The sequence below is a fragment of the Mesoplodon bidens genome, assembly GCF_964165515.1.
Source record: "Mesoplodon bidens genome assembly, chromosome: 2".
NCBI lineage: Eukaryota > Metazoa > Chordata > Mammalia > Artiodactyla > Ziphiidae > Mesoplodon > Mesoplodon bidens.
In genome coordinates, this window is record NC_138177.1 from 166,009,935 (window position 1) to 166,026,082 (window position 16,148).

At 48.0% G+C, this 16,148-nt stretch overlaps 1 protein-coding gene across 10 annotated transcripts; it reads right to left on the reverse strand.

Moving 5' to 3' along the window:
• Nucleotides 1-1,612: 1,612 nt before the first annotated feature.
• Nucleotides 1,613-15,417, reverse strand: PIGV (phosphatidylinositol glycan anchor biosynthesis class V). Of its 10 annotated transcripts, none has more exons than XM_081224142.1 (5): nucleotides 15,394-15,417; nucleotides 13,622-13,706; nucleotides 11,390-11,524; nucleotides 7,086-8,225; nucleotides 4,764-5,589 (listed from the first exon to the last, which is right to left on the reverse strand). In XM_081224142.1, exons 3-5 carry the CDS (start codon nucleotides 11,465-11,467, stop codon nucleotides 5,308-5,310), a joined length of 1,500 nt encoding a protein of 499 aa, XP_081080268.1. In that variant the 5' UTR covers nucleotides 11,468-11,524; nucleotides 13,622-13,706; nucleotides 15,394-15,417; the 3' UTR covers nucleotides 4,764-5,307. The 10 variants fall into 10 exon arrangements, with proteins under 10 accessions (XP_081080261.1, XP_081080268.1, XP_081080260.1 ...); XM_081224134.1 differs by lacking the exon at nucleotides 15,394-15,417 and adding an exon at nucleotides 14,715-14,766 and having other exon boundaries at nucleotides 13,622-13,711; XM_081224139.1 differs by lacking the exon at nucleotides 15,394-15,417 and adding an exon at nucleotides 14,276-14,647.
• Nucleotides 15,418-16,148: the final 731 nt, after the last annotated feature.

The following is a 16,148-nucleotide window of genomic DNA, read 5'->3' on the forward strand; positions in this document are numbered from 1 at the left end:
GGCACTATCAACAGAGTGAAAAGACAACACATGAAATGGGAGAAAATACCTGTAAATCATATATCTGATTAATATCCAAAATACATAAAGAACTCCAACAATTCAACAACAAACAAACAACCCAATTTAAAAATGGGCAGGGGGCTTCCCTGGTGGTGCAGTGGTTGAGAGTCTGCCTGCCAATGCAGGGGACACGGGTTCGTGCCCCAGTCCGGGAAGATCGCACATGCCGCGGAGCAGCTGGGCCCGTGAGCCATGGCCGCTGAGCCTGCGCATCTGGAGCCTGTGCCCCGCAACAGGAGAGGCCACAACAGTGAGAGGCCCGCGTACCGCAAAAAAAAAAAAATAAATAAATAAATAAATAAAATAAAAATGGGCAGGGACTTCCCTGGTGGCACAGTGGTTAAGAATCCACCTGCCAATGCAGGGGACACGGGTTCGAGCCCTGGTCTGGGAAGATCACACATGCCACAGAGCAACTAAGCCCGTGCACCACAACTACTGAGCCTGCGCCCTAGAGCCCCAGAGCCACAACTACTGAGCCCATGAGCCACAACTACTGAGCCCGCATGCCACAGTTACTGAAGCCCAAGTGCCTAGAGCCCACGCTCTGCAACAGGAGAAGCCCGCGCACCGCAGTGAAGACTAGCCCCTGCTTACCACAACTAGAGAAAGCCTGCGTGCAGCAATGAAGACCCAAAGCAGCCAAAAAAAACAAAAAGGGCAAAGGGGGACTTCCCTGGCAGTCCAGTGGTTAAGATTCTGTGCTTCCACTGCAGGGAGCGCAGGTTCATCCCCGGCCAGGGAACTAAGATCCTGCATGCCACGTGGTGCAGCCAAAATAAATAAATAAATAAAGGGCAAAGGATCTGAATAGACATTTCTCCAAGGTATACAAATGGCCAATAAGCACATAAAAAGATGCTCAACAGGGCTTCCCTGGTGGCGCAATGGTTGAGAATCTGCCTGCCAACGCGGGGGAAACGGATTCGAGCCCTGGTCTGGGGGGATCCCACATGCTGCGGAGCGGCTGGGCCCGTGAGCCACAGCTGCTGAGCCTGCGCGTCTGGAGCCTGTGCTCCACAACGGGAGAGGCCACAACAGTGAGAGGCCCGTGCAATAAAAAAAAAAAAAAAAGATGCTCAACATCACTAATCATTAGGGAAATGCAAATCAAAACCACAGTGAGATACAACTTCACACCCACTAGGATGGCTAGTATTTTAAAAAAGAGAAGAAGGAAAAAAAAAGGAAAATAAGTGTTGGTGAGGATGTAGAGAAATTTGGATCCTTGTGCATTGCTACTGGGAATACAAAATGATGCAAATGCTGTGGAAAACAATATAGCAGTTCCTAAAAAACAACAACAACATAGAATTAACATATGATGCAACAATATATACTTCTGGGTATATACCCCCAAAGAATTGAAAACAGGGACTTGAACAGGTATTTGTACACCAATGTTCATAGCAGCATTATTCGCAATAGCCAGAAGGTGGAGCTATCCAAGTATATCCCTCAACAGATGAATGGATAAACAAACTGTGGTATATACATACAATGGAATATTATTCAGCCTTAGAAAGAAAGGCAATTAAACAAAAATTTTTTTAATTGAAGTATAGTTGATTTACAATGTTGTGCACAGCAGATAATATTTGTTTCTGGTTTTTTAATGACAACGACGATAACAATGATGACGATGATGATGATAAGAAATAGCTACCATTCATTAAGTTCTTACTATGTGCTACGTGCTATGCTAGTGCTTTATCTCATTTAATCTTCATAACTACTGTGTGGTAAGTGATGTCACCCCCATTTTAGAGATGAGAAAACAGGTTTAGAGAAGTTGAGTCACTTCCCCAAGGTTTTACAGGCCCTCCTTCTCTCTCTACATTTTTTTCTTTTTGACAATCTCATCCAATATCGTGGCTGCTATAATTATCATGTCTGTGTGGATGGCTCCCTGACCCCTCTCCTTGTCTCCTGGTCCACATTTCCTGGCATATGAATGTGCTGATGGCATTGTAAACTCAACATGTCCAAAACGCAGCTATTCTTTTGTTAGTACTGTTCTAAACATTTTTCATTTAACTCACATAACTGAGATAGATAATATTATTATTCATATCTATAAGGTAGGTAGTATTATCCATGTTTTACAGATGAGTAAACAGAGGCCTAGAGATTCAGCGTGTGGCTCACCTTCACACAGCTAGTACACAGTGGAGCTGGGCTTGGGGCTGACTTCAAATGCTTAGACCACAATAATGACAATACCTCAGTTCCACTCAAACTGAGCTCTCCCTGTCCTGTTCTGTTTCCTGCTTCCTATATTCATTCTCTGCCCTTAACTTCAAATCCTACTGTCCTTCAAAGTCCAACTCAAAGGCCATTCCCTACAAAGTCTTTTCAAGTATTCCAAGCTGGGAGGGATCTCCATCTTGTGTGAATTTACAGAGAACTTACTCTGTACCACACTTACCTTTTCCCAAGCATACAAGTAAAATTTTAACTCGTCCTCACCATTGAAAGTTCAAGTAGAGAATATTGAGCAAGAAGTTTAAGTATCTCTTCATTCCCCAGAATTTATTAGGTTTTTCCTTGATTAATGTTCCTGTGTTTCTGCTAGAAACTCTATCAGGCAGCTATTTGAGGACAGGAGGCAGGGTGAGTCTTCTTTACTCCCCTAAAACAGGCAATAATAAACATTGCTGAAAGAATCAATCAGTTGCAAATCCCATGAGCCTGCACACAATACATTTTTTGGATGAGGGTGAGAGGGTCTGTTCAAGAAAAGTGATGTTTTTTTTCAGGGGGACTGGTAAAGCCATGTCAAACGCTCCCTCTCCTCCCACCTTCATTAAAGAACAAAAAAAGCATCTACTTCTAGGTACATAAAGCGTCTGGTTTCTGTTTTAGCTGGGTCTCAGAAGGAAATGACTTTTCTCTGAAATTGTAGACGCCCAACCCAGCTGCAGCATTGTTAGACCTCAGGGTAAACAGGAAGCTTCCCGCCTTGAGCCCTTCATATCCCTCTCGCAGGCTATTAAAGACTGTTAATAGGATAGTAAAAGGACAGCTGCTGGCCATAAAATCAGCCCATTCCTTAGATCCTTAGAGAACTAGATCCCTCCAAGGTCAGAGAGAAAACTGTGTCCATCTCCAGGTCACACCAGGTACGTCCACCTAGCTGGGGTCCTCACTTAACTCCTCTATGATCGGCTGTAACCAGAATGGTCTTTGCAAAATACCAGAGTGATTTAGTTCCTTGGTATTAGTTGAGAAATGAGAGGTTCGCATTTATAGGGTTTCTGGTCCTTGAAATCACTTGTTTCTGGGGGTGACGAGGTCTAGTGTGAACGTTAAGCTGAGACTGCCAAAGCAGTGAAATCACCCCCTACCCTGCGGAGTTTGAGTCACCTCTTCCAGTAGGGAAACAATCATTTCTGATTATCCCCCCAAGAGAGGCAAAGAGGTCAATCCATGCAAGCAAACAATCTAGTACTCCTACCTCTGCAATAAAGAGCTGAATCAGGCCCTCAACTCTTCCTGCACACAGGGTGGAAGTCCCCAGATTTGCAGCTGTGGGTGAGGAGGGAGGGAACAGTTTCTGCCAGCTGGAGGGACACTAGGGCAGGGGTGATCATCTTTTGCCAAGAAGGGCACTCGGGTGTCTTGGCAGAAGGCAGAGGGCTGTCCCGATCTGTGTGTACATTTTCAGAAGCATTTGACTCTGGACCAAATTCTCTCAGCTGTGCTAAAGCTGGGGCGATGGATGGGAAATGCTTACTGGCCAGGCTGACTAGGAGCTCCAACAGAGGGTGCTGGGGCTCAGCCAGGAGCTTCCCTTCAGCTGGCAAGTTTAGCTTTCAGTCATGGTCAGAGGGAGCGTGTCAATCCATCTATTTCGAAGTTTCTGCTTGTTGGAATTTTTGGCTCAAACAGGGAAAGAGTGGTGATGATGCAGAGCCTCTGCAGGGGTCAAGATTTTACTACAATTATAGAATCAAGCCCATTACCAAATGGGGGCCAGGAAGATACCATTTCATTCAACCCTGGACTTACCTACAATTTATCAATTCCTGCTGCTGTGTTGGCTCATCTGACCCTTACCTACCAGTCAGGAAAGCACAGGCACTCGGGCAGGGCAGGAAAACCAGTCGCTGCTCACACATTGAACATTTAGTTGCCCCTGGGCAGGCTTACTTACACAGGACAGGGAGCCTTATTTGCCAAGTGTCACTGCTCTCCCTCCTTCAAAGGAAACATCACTGAAATTACTCCTCAGAGTGCTGAGAAGAGAACTGGATATTTTTTCCAGTAGGATAATGTAATTTTCCCCTAGTTTCAGAAGAGGTAACTAAGGCTCTGAAAACTCTCCCAAAGTCACACAGTTTGTAAGTGGGGCTTTACTGAGAGGACCAGAATCCAGGGCTCCTGGCTCCTCATGCAATGTTCTTCTTACCATGACTTTTTTCCCCCAAGTAACTTGTATTAATTTTTTTTGCATCAACTGACCTTTAATATCCAAATGAAGTGTGGATGCAGAGTATGTGGCAGGGTCTCAGCCCTTAATTTGTATTATTTTTTTAAAAAGGTAATTTATGGGAATTCACTGGTGGTCCAGCTCGGTGCTTTCACTGCTGTGGACTGGGTTTTAATCCCTGGTCAGGGAACTAAGCTCCCGCAAGCCGCGCAGCCAATAAAATAAAATAAAATAATTAAAAAAATAAAAAGGTAATTAATTGCAGATATAATCAAAAGTTGTTTAATTTGCGTATCTTTGTATGGTTTTTCATATAAATAAGTGAACAAATCATGAAAAAAAATCATCAGAAACAATGTCCCATTTAGAAAAGATGGTCCCATTTTACTTAGGCTACACTGTCCAGGCCTCCACCATCACTGTGTGGACTATGACCAGCTTGTCAGCTAGAGCCTTTGATGAAATTCACATTTAAATAATTTACATTTAAATTTACGTGTGGGTAGGAGGTAAGTTTAAGACTATCTCTGCTATGGTTGATTGACAAGACAGATCCAGGTATGCTTCAGACCTGGAATAAGATTTCTTCATTTACAGAGAAAATAGTTACCACCCTAAAATCTGCCACAGCCAGGACCAGAGGTGCTCTCTAGAGGCTCACACTTCTCCCATTCCTAACCAACCTTCAAGGAGAGAGAGGTTCTAACGGGGAGAGTAAGGGTTCCAGGGCAGCACAGGCAGCCCCAGCATGTATTTGTACTTTCAGACCCTGGTTAAGTCTGCTTCAAGCCTGTCCCCTAAAAGTCTCCAGGTCATGTCCAAGGTAGAAAGTTGCAATGCAGGAGTAGTCCCAGGAGCCAGTAAGTCAGGAAGTAGCCTAGAATGCATCGTGTGACCAGAGAACAAGTTTTCCAGTTGTACAAGAGTCCCATGATAGAGTTTCTGGGGACCTTTTGTCCTGGTGGGGAGTCCCCTGAAAGAGGCTTCCAAGGCACAGTCTCTAGGGACCTCAGCAGCGGTTCTTGATCCTGAAGCAAGTGAGCTGAGAACCAGTACACAATAGGAGTGGAGGAGCATAACAGCCTGGTGAGAACCTGGAAATCATAAGAGGGGGAAACCCACACATTTACCGGAGTGCCACTGCCTCCAACTGGATGAGCCTGGGACTTCCCTGCTGCTGGGTGAGCTATAGCTCTAAGACTAGAAATGTATTACACTGGAAAAGGTATTCATTCAGCAGAGCTTAGGATCTGCCTTATAAAGCTGTGCGTGACACCAGCCAGGTGACTGCAATGTCACAAATAAACATGGCTACACACTAATTACCACAATAATGGGCCAACTGATACTAAAAATTCTATGGGGGGGTTGGTCAGGGGACTTCCCTGGCAGTCCAGTGGTTAAGATTCCGCGCTTCCAACGCAGGGGGCGTGGATTCGATCCCTGGTTGGGGAACTAAGATCCCACGTGCCACGTGGCATGGCCAAAAAAAAAAAAAAAAAAAAGTCTGTGGGGTCCACTTTTAGCCCAGGGCCAGGACTCTGATCCCCTGCCCCCTGAAACGGTTCCCTCATCCCACGGGGATGGCAAAGCAGAGAGAAAGGGGGCAGGGGATCCTGTGGTTCAACACTGTCCCTCTAGGGAAGTTCAGAGCCAGGTCTCCAAATGGCCTCCCTCATCTATCCTTGAAACTCTAAGCTTCGCTGGCATTCACTCTAGTAGCTCATCCAGCTACAAACACAAGAGTGCTCCTTTCTATTTCCCCTGTGCCTCTTAGTCTCATAGCTCAGAGAACTTTACAAACAGCCAATGTGCGCCTCCAAGAGGCAGAAACTGCTGAGGAGTGGCCAGCATGGAGACAAAAAGACATCCTCAGGGTTTATGGTGGACCTGGAGCCACAACCAGGAACCAAAAAAAATCGAATGTATGATCAAACCCTTCCCATCCCTCTCTATCCTCCCCACCAACCGAACAGTGCACAAGATAGCTTCTCTGAAAACAGAGCGCCTGCCAGAGCTCAGAGTACCTCAGGAAGTTGACATTCAAGCAGATATTCTGGGTACAGTTGTATGTTAGGGGAAGGTCCCAGAGATACCCTCTGTGCTATTCCTATAACTCAGTCAGATCAGGTCCTTTCACAACTCTCGTTGTCTTCGCACATGCCCTTCCATTTGTCCAAAATGTTCTTCCTCTGCTTCTTAAATGGAATTTCTTCTTACTCTTCAGGACCCAGCCTAAATATGATGCCCTCCTCACCTCCTTCAGCCAGTTAGCTACTTTTTCCTCTGTGCTTCCACAATACTTTACCTCAAAAATATCTCCAATTCCATCCCACTATACTATAAGTTGTTAAATGTCCGTCTCTCCATTTTGACCACAAGACCTACTAGGGCAGCAATCTTAACTTATTTATGTTCTAACCTCAGTGATCTGACCCAGGGACTCACACTAAAAACACCCCCAAATAGTTGTTGAATGAATAAATTAGGTACAGGTCACTCAAATGGGAGAAGTTAAATGTCCTCCCTGTCCCTGACTAAGGGGTTTGGCCTGTGTTCCCACCTTTTCCCAGCCAGGAGTCCACCTCACCTGAACATGCATGCACAGACTGCCAAACAGCAGCAGCACTGCAGCATGGACGAGGTACACAAACACCCGAGGACTGAGGAATCCAGGATCAGGCTTCTCTGGGGTCTCTTTGTTCTTGCTCCTTTGCATCCCAAGTGTAAGGCAGAGCCAAGGATGGGTGGTCACATATGTCCAAGTTGCCCAGGCAACCAGTATAGTCACTGGTGCAGCCAGTAGAAAATTGGGCACCTGCTTGAGTTCATAGTATCTCAAAAAGCCAACATTCCAATAGATATCCTGGATGTAGCTGTATATTAGGGGAAGTTCCCAGGAGCACCAAGGTGGCTCATTTCCCTGTACGATTCGGTAGCCCTTGTCCACAGCTAACTGCAGCAAGGGCTTAGGAATGGGGTAGGCTGAGCCTGGCAGACAGAACTGGGTATAGGCGTAATATTGAAAGAGGGCAAAGGGAAGGCTAAGTGTGAGCACTGACAGGAACACAGAGCCCATCAGCTTCAAAAGCTGTCTCAGAGGATTCCGCACCATGAGAGAAGAGAAAAAGCCTCGGCACTGAGAATGCACGAGGAAGCCAACGTTGACCAGCCCGTTGGAGCGCACACCAGTGGCAAGGGCAAAGAGGAGTCCACTAGTCCAGCTTCGGCCCCTTTCCAGCTTCCCCAGGGCGCTGAATGTCAGGAGGGCAAACAAAGCTTCTGAGTAGCCAGCCGCCAGGAAGACATTGGCGGGGCTGAGGCAGAAGAGCAGCGCTCCATAAAAAGCCTGGCGGGGACAGCGCAAAACCAGACAGCCCAGGTCATGAAGCGCAAGTGCGGCCAGCACGGAGAACAAGGAATTGAGCAATGCCACTGAGATTAGCAGGCAACTCCGTAGGCTCAGTAACCCCCACAGGGGTCTCAGCAATTCAGTCCCCACCAACAGGACCAGGGGGAAACCAGGGAAGAAGGCGAAGTTGTGCTCATACAGGTAGCCATGCTCAGCAATGAACAGGAAGTGTTCAGCATCCCAGTGAGATAGGCCGCCCAGGAGACTTTCCACAAGTCGGTCCACAGAGCCGGAGGGGGCGAGGCGAGGAGGAGAGAAGGCTTCTGCGTGATGGTCTGGGATGATGGCATTGAAGAGAGCCTGTGGGATGAAGGAGAACTAGGATTTTGGTTGAGCCAGTGGAAGAATTACCATTTAATAAAATGAGGAGGAACAGACATGTTGGGGAAGAATCACAAGTTAAGTGTGAGATGGACATTCCAGTGCAGAGGTCAACGAGACAGTGAGATATATTGAGTCTGAGGGCCAGGAGAGCAATCAGGGCTAGAGATATAAATTTGGGAGTCATAAGTGTATGGATGATATTAAAAGGTGTGAGACTGAATGAGATCACCCAGGGAAGAAGTGCAGATAGAGAGAAGAAGAGATCTGAGGACTGGGCCTCAGACATGTCAACATTTAGAGGCTCGAAAGAGAGTGAAGATCTAGCAATAAAGGTAAAGAAGGAAGGTCCGTGAGGTAGGGAGGAAACCAGGAGAGCATGGTGTCATAGAACCAAGTAAAGCAAAGGAGTGATCGGCTCTTAAATGTTGCTGATAGGTCAAGTAAGATGGGGACTGAAAACTGACCACTGGCTTTAGCAATGGGAATGTCACTGGTGACTTTGACAAGAGCTACTTCAGTGGAGTGGAGGAGAGAGAAGACTGCTTGGACTGGGTTCAGCAGATAAAGGGGAGAAGTCAGACAGCAGATACAGACAACTGTTTGGAGGAGTTTTCCTGTAAAGGGAAGCAGAGAAATGGGGTGGTAGGTGAATGACATTGTAGGGTCAAGAGAAATCTTGTTGTTTTTTTCCCAAACGTGGGAGGTAAGTATTTGTTTGCCAATGGGAATATCCAGTGGAAAGGAAACCACTGAGTATGCAGGCGAGAAAGGGAAGAATTGCTGGAGCAGGCAAAAGGGGATGGAATCTGCTATGGAGGTGGAACTGGCCTTAGAGAGGAGACAGACAGTTCATCCACCCTTCAGTAGTGAAGGCACAGAGGTGCAGATGTAGGTATGCTGATGGCTGTGGTGGAAGTATTCAGAAGGTTACTTCTTATTGCTTCTACTTTTCTGAATTTTCACTCAGGAAAACAAGCTGGGGAAAAGGTGCTAGAGACTTGAGAAAAGAGGAAAATGTGTAAAATAAGTCACCTATGACCCTAGTTCTCAAAATAGGCTGTGCACTGGAATCGCCCAAGGAGTTTCAAAAATACTGATGCCTGGGTTTCCCTCCTGCCACTACATTGATGACTTAACCAATATGGGGTACAGCCTGGGTGTTTAGATTGTTTTTAGCTCTCCCAGCTGATTCTGATGTGCAGAAAAATTTGAGAGAATGGGTGAGCGACTGGACCAGGGAAATACACTAAGATTGCCAGGTAGCACTAAGGACTCACTTGGGTTAATGATATTGCATACAAAGAGACTAGTTAACACAGTTGTATGCTTTTCTCTGGGCAGATGCATGCGTGGAGTAGGCACAGAATTGAATTTAACCAAGGCTGGGCTTTTGTCTTGTGATTAAGACATAGGGAGAAGGGAGCGAGTGAGTTGTACGTGTATGCATGGTGGGCCATGGAATCTAAGCTGGGTAAGAAGTGGAGCTGAAGCCATGAGGTAGGTGAGGGACAGTGAAACCGTGGTAGAATCAATGGATAAGTCCTGAGGGAGTGGAAGAATCGTTAGAACTGGGGTAGTGGAGGGAGTGAACTGGAAAGATAGGAGATAGTGGTTAGATGTATCAGCTTTATTAATGTTGAAATCACCAAGAAGTATACAGTAGTGCTGGAAAGAGCAACAGTGAATCAGGAGCTAAAACCTTCAAGGCATGAGGAGGAATGAGTTGTCGCTAACAGAGATGACACCAACAACAAAGGGTAACTGGGGTATAACCTGATGGCGTGAGCTTTAGAGCTGGAAGGGGGGGAGGGGAGGATAATGAAATAGCATTATTATTAAATGTCTTTTTGCCCCGTTAGATTTGGTCAGCTACTTAAGGGAAAAGAGATCGTGACTTTTTATACTCCCACCTAGCATAGTTCTTTGACCAGGGCAGGAACTTGAATAAAATTTGGTGGTTGAGCGAACAGTATAGAGGAAACATACTTGTTTCCAAATCACCATCTGAATTAGAACCCAGCTGTCCTGGTACCCTATCCCAGATGCCGAGTCGCAGTATTGCTCCCTTAGTTCTGTCAATCATTCAGCTGATGCTGGTTCAAAGTTTTCCAGCCTAGCAACAGGAGTACAACCTCATTTTTAAGGCTCTTTCCTTTTTCGGTCAGTTTCTTTATCAGGCCACTTCAAACAGTGAAAACAAGTGGGACAGGAGTGACAGTCACAGGTAACAGCCCTAGTCTCCAAGCTGAAGACACGTCTAACTAAACCTGGGACCCAGCAGAGGCTGTTATGCCTCATATAGTGGGGGAGGAGAGAAAAAAGGAGTTTTCCACAAAGGAACCACCGATGAGCCTCAGAGAGAATGTGCCTGTGATGAAAGGCACATATAATATGCTAATAGAACATCCTTAGGGTGTTGACATACATTCAACAGTAACAGATACTGAAGACCTACTAAGCACTGGGCACTGTGCTAGGCACCATACATAGTTCATATATACCTGAAATTTGATTAAAATATGTATCAAGAGCAGCCTTGGAGGGGAAAGGGAATTGCAAAATGCATTCTGGGGGTTGTGTGTGGGTGAGACAGCAAGGGGACACAGCTGGGGGAAGAGGAGGAGACACTGCTGACTAAACAAATATACACAGAGGGTCTCAGGACAGTGCCACCTCTCTCCCACTCAACTGACTGATGCAACGCTCAGTCTCCCGGTCAGGGGACCCGGGGCAACGCTTTGAGCTGTCACACCCTAAACCAGAACACACCTGCTCTGGTTACAGAACATCATGGTCTGCTGGAAAGACCACTAGCCCAAGAGTAAGGAAACCTGGGGTCTGATTCTGGTCCTTCTCTAACTTGCCTTGTGACTTTAAGGAAGCCATTTATCCTTTCTGGGCCTCAGCTACTTCATGTGTAAAATAAGAAATTAATAGGTCAAAATAAATAAATAAATAAATAAATAAATAAAAAATAAGAGATTAATAGGTCATATCTAAGAGTCCTGCCCACTTTTCAGCTATGTGGTCTAGGTCTCTACAGTTCTAACCACATGGTCGGGGGGCGCATCTGGGAAAGGGAAAGATGAGGCCTATTCTTAACGTCTAGCCCAGTCATGTGGCAATGGCATGTTCAGGACAAAAGATCAGAGACTGACCTGCAGCACCAGAGTCAGGACACGGCAGCTGACTGCAAACCCCAGGACCTCTTTCCGGGATGTGTCCAGGGGCCACATCCTCTCACCACCAGGAATTCAGGGGGGCTGCTGCCAGGGCTGAACTCCCTCAGGCTTCTAAACTCCAAAACCCAAGGAGGAAATGTCACACATGGGCAGAAAGTAAATTCTTGAAAGCATTCTTCATGAAAACATCACCCCTGCTTCAGGACTACTATGGCAAACTTAACCACCTTACTTTCCAGATGAGGGAAAAGCATCTTAAAGGCAGATGGAACCTCTTGGTGTACTCTGAAGCACTGTATTCTTGTAGGGGAAGTTCCACACCGGTAGGCATGAAGCTGGAAAGCTAAGCTCACAGAAAACCTTTAAAAGCCTGTTGAGTGCCCCCTATCCAGGAACTAAAGACCTGGGTTCAAGTCCTGACTTTGTCATTCATAAGTTCTCATTTTGTTCTTCTAAGCCTCAGTTCTCTGTGTATAAAATGAGATCGGGGGACTTTCCTGGTGCCACAGTGGTTAAGAATCCACCTGCCAAGGACACGGGTTCGAGCCCTGGTCCAGGAAGATCCCACATGCCGCAGAGCAACTAAGCCCACGCGCCCTAACTACTGAGCCTGCGCTCTAGAGCCCGTGAGCCACAGCTACTGAGCCCACGTGCCACAACTACTGAAGCCCATGAGCCTAGAGCCCGTGCTCTGCAACATGAGAAGCCACCACAATGAGAAGCCAGCGCACCGCAAAGAGTAGCCCCTGCTCACAGCAACTAAAGCCCGCGCACAGCAACTAAAGCCCGCGTGCAGCAACAAAGACCAGCGCAGCCAAAGATAAATAAATTTATAATAAATAAATAAATAAATTGTAAAAAAATGAGATCGGACTATTTTGCCTGTCTCATGAAACTGTCACAATGGTGAAATGGACTGAAGTGTGAAGAAGCAGTACCAAATCTATACTGTGGTCGCTGTTATTTAGTGTGTGCCCTTTCTCTGTTGCCCAGAATAATAAACTAGGTCCCAAACCAGAGTCCCGAAAGTGGGGCATAGAACTGAACTGGAAGACCATAATGACTACACACTCTAGTTAAGCTCTCTGATGTGTGTTCAGCTGGTCTGTTAAATTAAGTGGAGAAGGAAAAGAAAACCACCACTCAGCAGGACTTCAGCCAGCCTACATTGCTAAAACAAACTTAGGGGGACGACAGAGTCGACTACTAGGGATGGGGAAAACTGTTATTTCCCATCTCTTTGTTGGAATGGCAGCAATGTATAAACAACTGCAAAGCCATTCTGAGGGAAGGAATGCACTTTAAGGCTTTTTTTTTTTTTTTTTTTTTTAACAATTCCTTGTGCTAAAAGAAGTAGCAATGGCTCCTGTGGAACCAGTCGGAAATCAGAAGGAAGGGCAAGAGCATCAGCGGCAGCTCATCAACTTGGGGTGAAGAACTAACCCTAAAGGAAAAAATACTAGAACTGAGAAATTAACAGGGAGGCCTGGAAGACTTTTCTTTCTTCTCCAATCTGGCTAACACCTATCAAACCTTTAGGTTATCACTTGTTTCTGGAATTCTCTGACTCTCACTAGACTATGTGATATGCTCTCATTACACTCTGCCTTGTCGTCTTTATTGCTATTGCTTATTTAGGTTGTTTATGAGGGCAGGGGCTTTGTCTATCTTGCTCCCAACTATATCCCCAGGGCCTAGCACTACAAACAGGCATTTTAAGCCTGTGTTCTAATTGAGTGTAAGTAGTAAGCACTGGATATGGCTTCACCAGTTCATTGGCTCTGGATATAAAATCCCTGCTCCAAGTACTCCTCCCACCATATCTCATGTTGAGAGCAAAACGACCAAGTCACAGAAGCCACAGGAAAATACAATTTCTCCAGAAAACTGGCCATAAGCAACAGTTCTCTTTCCTCTCAGCACAAGGGGGCGCCTGTTGCTTACTCCATCACCAGGAGGCCTGGAGGAAGGGAGGGGCCACAAACGCCACACCGGTTTGCTCATCAAAATTCAGTTCAAAGGCAAGCTTTTGAAATCCCCCCAACACTGCCAACATCTGACTCGCCGAGTCGAGTGGAATCGTAGAAACAAGCACAGCCAACCTTACACGGCCGCTGGTTCTCCATCCTAGGGTGAATTCACTTTTTCCCTTCCTTCATTTCCCACCCACATGCAGAAGAGTTGGGAAAAGAAAAGCACGGAACCCACCTCTGCCTCTTCACCAGGCTTCCATTCTTCCTTTCCTCTCTCCAGAGTCAAGCTCTAGACCCAGCGATCACAGATGACTTGTAGCCTACACTTAGTTCACAGGTAAACCATGTGAAAACAAAAATAAAGCCAGTGAGCTCTCCCTCTCAGCTAATTGCGGGCTTCACTTCCCAACAACCCGTTTACGAAATCACAGACCCTCTGAACTGGCAGGACACTTACAGAGCAACTAGTTTTACTCTATTTTCCCGTAAGATGAATATGCCCCAGAGAGGTGAGTACTAAAACTCTCCAGAGTTTTTACATCAGAGATCTCATTAGACCCTGTGTAATTACCATCGCCATTTTATGGATGTGGAAACTGAGGCTCACTGGGGTCAAGTGGCACTCCCAAGGCTATATTTAAGGAGAATGTCGGGGTTTTTTTTGTCTGAAACATCAATCTTTCCACCAGCCGTCACTCCTGCCAAAGGGGATGCGCTCTTTCAGAGCCAGAATTACAACCAGGGTCTCCCAACTCCCAGCCCAGGACTTGTCCAGTAACAGCGCATGCTCTTGCTGGCTATGCTTAGGGCAGGGAGGGCCCTATCTGAGCAGATAGGAAAACCTGTTGAATCGGAGCCCAGGACTCATATCCTGGGCTGTAAGACTAACATCCTCGGGGGCGGCGGGGGATGGGTGGTGGTGTTCGGACCCAGGGTCCTCAGGACCAGAGGCCTTGCTGGCCGCCGCGGGGCAGGGGCCGCCTTCTGCCAGCCTAGCCGGGTCCGAAGCCCGTTCTAGCCCTTTCCTTTCGGACACAGTCCCAAGCGGGGATTGGGCATCTCCTCTCCCCAAAGGGGCCACGGCTCAGAGGTTACTCCCGAGGGGGCCGGCGAGGCCCAGCCCGGCCTGGGGCCGGAAGGCAGGGGAGGGCGGGAGGCTGTAACGGAAGAGGCGGCCCTGGGAGGCCGCTATGGCGGAGGGGCGGGGCTCCTCGTTTCTCGGCGGCCTCCGCCTCATTTCCCTCGGCCTCCGTTTGACAACTTCCCTCCCCCCAGAACTCCTAGGCTCCCAAGCTGGCGCCGCATCCCCAGCGCCCGCCGGTCTCTACCTCCCAGGCGGGGCCCGTACCATAGCTCCTCCATCCGGGGCCCCGAGCGGCCGCGCCTGCGTACTGGCTCCGCTGATGGCGGCCCCGCCCCGCTCCTGCCGGGACTCGGAGCTGCCCCGCCCCCGGCCGCGGCGGCCATGTTGAGTCCGGGCGAGCCGGGTATGGATGGCGTAACCCGGAGCCTCCGCGCCCCTCCGCCTTGGCACTTTCCCGCTTTGGTGACACCAGGGGTTCCTCAGCCCCTTCCCCCCGCCTTCAGTTAGTCCGCCGTGGCTGCTGTCTCCGAGTCGGTGCTCTTGCCCCAGTTGCAGCCCACAAACATCCACTGAGTTCCCGTGTGGGCCAAGGCCCTCGGAGTTGGGGGCTGCCCCGCGGCCTCTAAACGGAAGGCAGAGCCGCACTTTCCCTGCTGTCAGGCAACAACAGCTCAATACAGGGCCTGGAACACAATAGCTGTTCTCTGAAGGGAAAGAAAAGCCTGCTTGGGGTTTCTGTGGCCAGGAGCGGACCCCTGCGTCCTGGGCGTGAAGAAAGTGGGGGTTCCCCCCGACTTTCCCCTCCTCCGGCTGCTCGGGACCTTCGCTCCCGTTGCACCCCGCAGCCCCACCTCCCGTGACTGACGAGGGCGGTGAAGGAAACTTCAGAGAACGCCCCCCAGGACTCCTTTCTCCTTCCTTACTCAAGCAGTTTCTCTCGTAGAAAGTGGGCCCAAAAAAGCAGAAGAAAGAAAGAAGCTAACTCAACAGAACTGTCTGTTCGGGAGGAGCGGCCGGTTGGGAACCCTGTAACGGAAACTGTTAGAACAACTTTGCACCCTCCTTAAAGGAAATAGATAATAAATCCTTCTCCGTTGGTGGATTTCTCGTTTCTCAGGATTCCAAAGCCGCCTGTGGTTTCAGTTATCTGCCCTCCAAACGAAGCTAGGGTCTGGGTTAGCCTCTGGCCACAGCCCTGGCGGAGGGAGGGCTTTATCTTCCGCAGCAGCTACTACTGTGGGTGGGAACAAAAGAGGTGGTTGCTCTCGCTCCAGGCGAAGACAGCGAGCCCACAGCAGTTCTCTGGGGGCCAGGGTGTGTGCCTTTTGATTCTTTATAGCTCCTTTCAGGCCCTGGGACCTGAACTGCCCTCAGGTATTTGTTGTGTGTAAGGTGGATAAATCACGTTTTAGTTGTGGTGTGTTGAAGGAGAAGGGGAAAAATGGAGTTTAGAACCCCAGGGTTTTCGGTGACACACCCTTGTTCTCAGCTCCGGAGGGATGTGAGTGAATCGGCAGAGCCGTGGGGCACACTCGTGCCTGGGGCCCAAGGTTGTGGCTTGAATCTCTAGAAGTCTGTGAGGCTCCAAGCAGTACTGTGTTTGCAGAGACAAAACTGAGAAATGAACTATCCTTCCTTTGTGAATTCACAAGGGAAAAAGACATGCATTCTTTAGGTT

Coding starts and splice junctions, on each gene's coding strand:
- PIGV (XM_081224142.1), bottom strand. CDS start 11,467: ATGTGGCCCCTGGACACATCCCGGAAAGAGGTCCTGGGGTTTGCAGTC. Junction 8,226..11,389: donor TCCTGACTCTGGTGCTGCAG/GTCAGTCTCTGA, acceptor CCAAAATCCTAG/TTCTCCTTCATCCCACAGGC. Junction 5,590..7,085: donor GTCTGTGCATGCATGTTCAG/GTGAGGTGGACT, acceptor TATGATTTCCAG/GTTCTCACCAGGCTGTTATG.